Source organism: Homalodisca vitripennis, chromosome 3, assembly GCF_021130785.1.
Source record: "Homalodisca vitripennis isolate AUS2020 chromosome 3, UT_GWSS_2.1, whole genome shotgun sequence".
NCBI lineage: Eukaryota > Metazoa > Arthropoda > Insecta > Hemiptera > Cicadellidae > Homalodisca > Homalodisca vitripennis.
Window position 1 is genome coordinate 205,426,561 of NC_060209.1, and position 9,116 is coordinate 205,435,676.

The 9,116-nt window shown below is 37.3% G+C and overlaps 1 protein-coding gene across 2 annotated transcripts in view; it reads right to left on the bottom strand.

Moving 5' to 3' along the window:
- The window catches only part of LOC124358045 (histone PARylation factor 1-like), a 32,562-nt gene extending 23,649 nt beyond the window's left edge, over window positions 1-8,913 (bottom strand). The window contains exon 1 of one of the 2 annotated variants that reach the window (XM_046810326.1): window positions 8,143-8,913. In XM_046810326.1, the coding sequence (XP_046666282.1) occupies window positions 8,143-8,271 (129 nt within the window). In that variant the 5' untranslated portion in view covers window positions 8,272-8,913. The remainder of the gene's footprint in view (window positions 1-8,142) is intronic. The other variant, XM_046810324.1, reaches the window with a different exon arrangement.
- Between the last annotated feature and the right edge of the window lie 203 nt (window positions 8,914-9,116).

The following is a 9,116-nucleotide window of genomic DNA, read 5'->3' on the forward strand; positions in this document are numbered from 1 at the left end:
GACTGTAACCCACACTTTACTTCAGGAGCCAGCCAAACCTGCCATCAAAAACTGAAGAATCCCTTGACAGACTGTAACCCACACTTTACTTCAGGAGCCAGCCAAACCTGCCATCAAAAACTGAAGAATCCCTTGACAGACTGTAACCCACACTTTACTTCAGGAGCCAGCCAAACCTGCCATCAAAAACTGAAGAATCCCTTGACAGACTGTAACCCACACTTTACTTCAGGAGCCAGCCAAACCTGCCATCAAAAACTGAAGAATCCCTTGACAGACTGTAACCCACACTTTACTTCAGGAGCCAGCCAAACCTGCCATCAAAAACTGAAGAATCCCTTGACAGACTGTAACCCACACTTTACTTCAGGAGCCAGCCAAACCTGCCATCAAAAACTGAAGAATCCCTTGACAGACTGTAACCCACACTTGACTTCAGGAGCCAGCCAAACCTGCCATCAAAAACTGAAGAATCCCTTGACAGACTGTAACCCACACTTTACTTCAGGAGCCAGCCAAACCTGCCATCAAAAACTGAAGAATCCCTTGACAGACTGTAACCCACACTTTACTTCAGGAGCCAGCCAAACCTGCCATCAAAAACTGGAGAACCCTTTGATAGACTGTAACCCACACTTGACTTCAGGAGCCAGCCAAACCTGCCAACAAAAACTGAAGAACCCCTTGACAGACTGTAACCCACACTTTACTTCAGGAGCCAGCCAAACCTGCCATAAAAAACTGAAGAATGTTTTAACAGAATGTAACCCACACTTGACTTCAGGAACCAGCCAAACCTGCCAAGAAAAACTGAAAAACACTTTGACTGAATGCAGCCCACACCTGACCTCAGGAATTTACCAAACCTGCAAACAAAAACTGCCAGGACGGACAAGGACATGGAGAGCCAAGTCTTCGGTACAAAATAACAATTTAAATACTCAAGCAAGAGCATATGCTCTCCAAGCAACCGAAGGCAAGAAAGCAAATATGTTTAGTGTCTCCCTTCAAGTGGCAAAAGCTGGCAGTAAATAAAATACTTTGGGACTTCAAAAACCTGCCAACTTGGACGTAAAAATGAAGCTAAGTAACTCCCCACCACTAAACTCAAAATTAAAGAAAAGTGATGAAGATTATGAGGAATTCTTCCTAAAATACATTACATTCTACATGGAGCACATGAAGAAACACTATGGCTATACTGGAGCCTGTGATGACCTATCACAGTCCAACCATAAGTCTCAGTCCGTTTCAACCGAAAATCAGTCACAGATGCCCCCATCCCCTACAGGTGCTTTGCAAGACCAAAACACAGTCCATTTTTTAGAACAAAGACAAGTAAAAGAAAGCAAATTCAAAAATTGAATAAAAGTCAAACCAGAAGTACTTCTCATAAAAACAACAACTACAGTATGTCAGTACTTCACCAAAACATCGATGGTCTTTGTAACAAAATCGAAAGACTAACTCACCACCTTGAGGTCCTTACACCTAGTGTTGTCATACTTACAGAAAATGGTCTAAAAGAAGAAGAGCTCAGAAACATAAAGCTACAAAACTATACTTTATTATCTGCCTTCTGTAGGAAAACCCATGCTAAAGGAGGTGTAGCAATTTACATTCAAAAGTGCCCTAGAAGTCATGACAGAACACATAGACACAACATCTTTTTGTGAAGAGTTAATTTGCGAGATAGAACTGTGTCGTTTAACTGTAAACAACCTGCAGTTATACATATTAGGCACATACAGGTCTCCAAGTGGACAGCTTGAAGATTTTCAAAATATTATGTCAAGACTTTTAGCGGACACCAAAGCATACAGTAAATTTCTCATCATAATGGGAGACGTAAATGTTGATATGCTTAAGGAAACCTCTGATAACAAACTAATTAATGACATGCTATTAAGTTTCAATACCATAAGACTACCCCTGCAAGCTACTAGGATTACCAGCTCCACACAGTCCTCTATTGATTGGGTGTGCACAAATAGCTTGGAACTTGTTGTACAAGTGGAAGTACTACAAACTGGACTCTCTGACCACAGAGCTCAGCTGTGTACCCTAAACATCCCTACAAAAGAAAAACCAACAGTTTCTGTTACAAGATCCAGGTTCAATGATGACAATATGGCAGTGCTAAAATCTCTCTTACAAGGGCAAAACTGGGACAATGTCAGGAATGCACACCACCTACAAGATGCTTATGATACTTTTTCTAAGACCCTGAATGTTATCTTGGATATGGAATGTCCTAAAAAGAAAATTAGATCTCGAAAAAAAAAACCAAGCCAAAATACTATTTAAATGACGAAGCACTAAGCCTTAAAAGGGACTTTTTGGAGGCTCAGCACAAATTTGAACTAACAGGCTCTGTAACAGACAAAACCAACATGACAATCAAGAAAAAAGCATACAATTTTAAACTGAGAGACATGAAGAGGCAACACATAGTGACTTACATCAACCAAGCTCATGACAAGTCCAAAGCAACATGGAAGGTTATAAATGACGAAAAGACAGGGAAGAATGACAATAACTCAAAATTAGAACTACTTGTTGATAACAAAAAACTTGAAGACCCTCAGAAAATTGCAAACTTCCTGAATGAATACTTCACTAATATAGCAGATAACACCAAAAACCATACAAGACCAGTATTATCTACATTAGTACCTGTTACAAACAGTAAACTTGAAGTATTTCATCCCACGTCAGTAGAAGAGGTGCAAAATGTAATAAAATCCCTGAAATCGACTCATTCAGCTGGTCTGGATGAAATATCCTCAAAGATATTGAAATTTTGTTGTGAGGAGCTATCTGAACCTCTGTCATACTTAATTAACAGATCTTTTCAACAAGGAATTTTTCCCCAACAGCTGAAAAATCCAAAGTTTATCCAAAACATAAGGGTGGAAATAAACTGGAAGTCAATAATTACAGACCAATATCAGTAATTTCAACAATTTCCAAACTGTTCGAGAAGATAGCCCTCAAAAGATTATTGGATCACTGCAACGAAAATGAGTTGATGACACCTAACCAACATGGCTTTAGGAAACATAAGTCCACAACAACAGCCTTAATAAGTCTGCTTGAGGAGACTGTTGACCACATAGAAGCTGGCAGAATAGCAGCAGGTATTATGCTAGATTATAGCAAGGCCTTTGATTGCCTCCGCCATGACCTTATCCTCACCAAGTTGCAATCCCTTGGTATTGTGGCAAAAGCAGCAGAATGGGTTCAGAACTATCTGGCTAATAGACATCAGCTTGTGGAGCTTCTGTGTCAAGAGTACTACCAAAAAAATTCTTTCAACACCTCTACCAATAACAAGAGGGGTACCCCAAGGTTCTGTTCTGGGCCCTGCTCTCTTCATCCTTACCACAAATGACCTACCAGCATATCTAAGGGACAGCTGTACCCCAATAATGTACGCTGATGATACCACCCTTGTGCTGGGCAAAGAAAGTATTGAATCACTTCAGATAAGCGCATTTATTGCTACAAACCTAGCCACTCAATACTGCCACGAAAATTACCTAGTTATAAACACACAAAAAACAAAGCAAATCATGTTTGGTAGAAGAGGAAGGGAGGAACCAGCATTACCTGAGGTGGAAGTGGAAGAGACCGCATGCTTCCTGGGCATTACCATCGACAGTTCCTTTACCTGGACAGCCCACATTGACAGTGTATGCAGGAAGTTGAACACTGGCATATTTTTAATTTGAAGAATGACGCAAATTGGCACTCCAGAAATAGCAAAAATCATTTACCATGCTTCTGTGAAACTCACATAATGTATGGCATAGCCGCATGGGGTGGTACTACCAAGACCAATATGAACAGGATACTAATATTACAAAAGAGAGCATTAAGAAACTATACTAGGCCTACAACCTATAGAGAGCTGCCGAGAACATTTTAAAAGTCTTAAAATTTTGACTGTGTATGCAATGTACATTATTTGTGAGGTGGCACACTATGCATCAATCAAACAACCAGCTCAAGGATCAGCCCTTCACAACTATAATACAAGACATGCAACCCGTCCGTTTCAACCTCTCAGCTCATCGAACTTCTCTATATGCAAGAAAACCAATATATGCCGGTATGAAAATCCTCAACCACCTACCACAAGACTTCAGACAGGAAACTGGTGCAACACTAAAGAACAGACTGAAGAACCTCTTGTTGGACAATCCAATCTATTCCATGGATGAATTTTATCAAACAACCTGGACTTGATGTTATGTATTGTATTACAATGTTATGTATTTACTCATATATTGTATACAGTATTGTTTTGACACCATTGCATTTCTTAAAGAAATTGTAATAAAGAATATTCTGACTTCTGAGGTTAATAACAAGAATTTCGTTTTCGGTCAGTATAAAAATAAATTTGAAAATAATGCACACAAATAGAATCAAATTTTAACAAACAAAAAAAAAGAAAAAAAAAGTTTAACAAATAAGCAAAACTAATGTAACCATAACTTTACATATACAAAAAAATAATAAATATAACACGATTACACAAAAAACTTTTACCCTCACTCTAATGACCAATATAAGAGGAATACATTTCCTAATATTTTAACTGCTCAAACCATCCACAATATAACATGTAAAAAACTTTATTAGAGTTAACATGCCACAATTAAATAATAGACGCCTTTTTTGAAGAGACTGCATGGAATGGTAGATGTTGCGTAAGTAAACTGTTCTGACCACAGAACACTTAGATAAGCTATCAGGAAAAGATAACGCTGAAAATCATAAATAACAAGAAGCACATTACACAAATACTATGTATGAACAACCAATTTACAACAAAAATAATTAAAATACAAAGTTATATATGTAATTTCCAACCCCTAAAGCCACGTATTTTGTACAGGAGGATGAGCAAAACACGTTAGTAACATTTATATTTTGACTATTCTGGCCCTTAACTCCATTGATACATAAGACTTAACTCCATTTTTCTTGTAAGATAAGATAAGAAGTTGTTGAGTATATTTAGTGTTAACTCTACAACTGGAAGTCATTTTATCCTGTGATGTCAGGGTGTTTTAGAGCTTCATGCAAGGTTTTTAAAAAATGTATTACAAATATAAGTTAGAAGATATAGATATATATATATATATATATATATATATACAGGGTGACCATTAAGTCTTAGAACGACCTTATAACTTTTAAATGACAAGAGATATCATAACCCAATTTTGTATACCGTTACAGGAAATTGTAAGCTACTTTTCTGTGTACATGGTGGTCGTATTTCACCTTTGGGGGACGGCCCGTCGGGGGTTATAAGAAAATCTCTAATGACAGCCTATGTTGAGTTATACATCATTTTAAAGGTCTAGTTGAACTGAAAACAATGCCGCAAACCGGACTTCAAAAGGTTGATCCAGTCGGAAGAAATCGCTGTTCAAAGTTTAAAAAATGTTTAATACCATTATACATAAGAAATAACTAATTCTGTAGCTGTTAGAAGTTAAGGGGAAAACTTAGTGAACTCATTTAAAAGTAGATGTTCAAAATGTTTCCTTTCGGCCGTCTGACAATGTGCTAACCAGTTATAAATGCCGGCTACTGCATTTTGTAAGTATTCTCGTAGAATAGGTTGAGCTTCATGTGATATCCTATGTCTGAGTTCGTTCAGATCTGTAGGCTGAGTTCGATACACTTTGTCCTTGATGTAGCCCAATAGGAAGTAGTCAAGCGGAGTTAGGTCAGGGGAACGAGCCGGCCACTCAATCGCACCACGTCTTCCAATCCACCGGTGTGGGAATCTAAGTATTGCCTTACCTGAACACCATAGTGTGGCGGTGCTCCGTCTTGATGGAAAAATCATGTTTGGAAGTCAGCGCCCAGAGTAGCTTGTAAAGCAGGAACTATCTCATTTTGGAACGTATCATGATACTTGTTGGCATTTAAATTTCCATCGATGAAAAATGGTCCTATAATTGAATTACGTACGATACCTGCCCATACGTTTAATTTTTGGGGATTTTCTGTGTGACACTAACTCATTCAGTGTGGGTTAACATTATCCCAATACCGGCAGTTATGCCTGTTAACATGGCCATGCAACATAAAAGTCGACTCAATATAATACCGTCTAAAAGTATTGGGTTTGGTCAATTTTATTCATCATAATTTCACTGAATTCCATCCGGTGATCAAAAACATCTTCGCTTAGTTACATTTTCAATGAAAGACTGTCTTCGTCTGTCACAGTACTTGGTCGTCCAAATCTGGCTCGATCCTTAACACTACCAGTGTCTACAAAGCGAGGAACTGTGTACTGTGGTGTGGATTTAGAAATAGGAGCTCTATCAGGAAAAGTAGCATTGAATAAATGTGTTACTTCTGCAAACGGTCTTACATTATAACCCCAGTCGCGTATCATTAAAACTGTAATTCTTTCACGCTCACTAAGCAACATCTCTTAAAACTTATAACTTGCAGTAACAGGATATGGCTGCAAAAAGTACTGTAGCTTAAGTGAAACTTATAAGAGAACTGATAGACAGATAACAGCCATTATGGGGAAGTCCAGTGGATGGGAAACCTTGACCTAGAGGCACTGCTTTCACTTTTCATTGTACTTCTTAATGCAGCAGGTTTTTCTGATTAAACGTAGCACATTGTCAGACGACCTAGAATTTTATATTTTACTGATAGGTACTATCTCGAGGGATGTTTTTCTTTTATTGACATCAGCGCGTCAATTTATTGACGTCAATTATTGGCCAGCAGCTGATGGCCGGAGGCACTCGTAATTAATTTTTTTCTCAAAATTAAGAAAAACATTATTAATTTTGATCAAAATTCTGCTCATTTCTGTATTATTTTCATTTACGTTTGCAAAGATGGCGGCACAACCGATGACGTCATCACGAGGTTCAATCATTGGCCACAAAAGGTCACGTGACGCTAGACGTGGATGTAGAACATGGAGATATTACTGAAGTTATTTAATTTTTTATTTTCAAGAACTTCGTTATTTCTCATTTCCACCCCATCAAACCTTATACTTTTTTGTTCTATATGACGATTCCAATAAGTTGCTGCCGAAGCCCGCGCTGATGTCAATAAAAGAAAAACATCCCTCGAGATAGTACCTATCAGTAAAATATAAAATTCTAGAGGGGCTGATCAAAAATATAAATTGAAATGTAATGCAAAGGCAATTATGTAAAGTTTAAAAACTAAATAAATCATGAAAAACTCAAATATATAGATGGATATTAACAGAGAACACTTACCATTAGTGTGTTGGCGGATATAGCTAAACAGCAGCAACAAAAAAGTGGTCTATCACAACGAAACGACACAGTCTCCCGGTTTAAAAAACACCACTCGACCGCACGACGAACAAATACACTCATTTTTAAAAATGCCCTGTTCTATTAAAAAAGAGATAATTTCGTTTCGGTTAAAACGTAAGCTCTTTACGTGCCCTACGAAACACTCCGACACACACAATTCACTAGGGTTGGTTGAACTAGTGGATGGTTGATTCATCATTGTAAACTCACTCACTCAATCCGACCTACTGAACACGATATCTTGTGTAGAACTGACCTATGCACCGGACAACTCAGATAACAGGTATGCTATCAGGCTGCTATCAGTCCCGGCCGCAGATAATATTCAAGTAAACAGATTATCCAGACACAGCACACAAACTGAACATTAAAACATTAGAAACTTTACCACTTATCAATATACCCCCTAAAATCATGTTATTTGTCATTTGCACCCCCTAGTACTATATATATTTTTTGTTCAGGAGGGTGAGCAGAATACGTTGGTAACGTCAAATTCGTGATTTGCCGCCCCGGCGTTTAATCTTACTGGTACCCATTTCTGTATAATGTGTTGTGGCAATAAAGCATTTTGATTTTGATTTTGATTAACCAATAAATAACAAAGTTGAGACATTTTAAAATAACCATGCAAATTGCTAAAAATGGCACAGCACTTTTGGATGACACCACTGTAAAATACCCTTTAGTTTTAGCTTATTAGAGGCTAGGCCTATCATTAGGCCTATACATTTCAAAGTAGCATTGTAGTGAATATTTTTACACAACTAAAAGCATACACTTATCTCACCTGTATCCTACTTTGCGGGTGTTTATATTTCTCCTTGTGTAACTTGTTAGTTTGATAACAATTACTTCCATATTTGCAAGGTGTTCTTGGATCATCATTAAAATCAAATGTTTCATGGTCCATTGCCATAGCCTAGTTTACAGTTCACACCAAATTTAAATTCTTTGACGACACTATCGTTTCACATCAAACATCTGGACATTGGTGATAATATATGGACATTGGTGATAATATATGTGATATTAGTTTTCCATTTACAACATTTATTTCACTTACCGCCAAAGCTAGTCAAGTAAAGTCAGGCAAGACCTTATTTTTCACGCTCCCATGCTTGCACGTTATAACATTAAGTTCTACGGAGTGGCTATATGCCCGGTCACCGGTCTTGGTTTCAACGAACGGGAACGACTATGACGTCAAAGGTTTTGAAGTAGCTCTAGCACTTGTGGTGTATAATAAATATCATTCATTTGGTAATTAATGATGAGATTTGACATTGTAAATTATTCATTACATCAAACATAAAGATGAGGTTCCACGTCGAGACAAACTTGTTGAACATTCCATTGAGTTAAGAAAGAAAGGAAGAGTAAAATTAAGTTACTGGTTGGTTGTTAGAACTATTAATTTTATTTTTGCCTAGAACCCATACTGTAATACTCTAGGATAGACACTTGCTGAATATAAAAGTAAACCATCATTACTTAGAGAGTTATTGAAAGGTAATGAATGTCAAAATTGTCAATTGATGCTAAATGTATTAATGTTAGGTTAAACATTCTTATACAGATACATTTAAAACATATTTGTTTTTAAAGTTTTCTTTTCACTCCCTCTTCTGAACCAACACTGGTTTAGTTTTTTCTAATACAATTAATTACAGTACACATGTTATCTGTTATTAAAAGAGATAACTAACTACAAACAGTTTGGGTATATATACAATTTGGCAGCCAACAACTTATAATATAAGT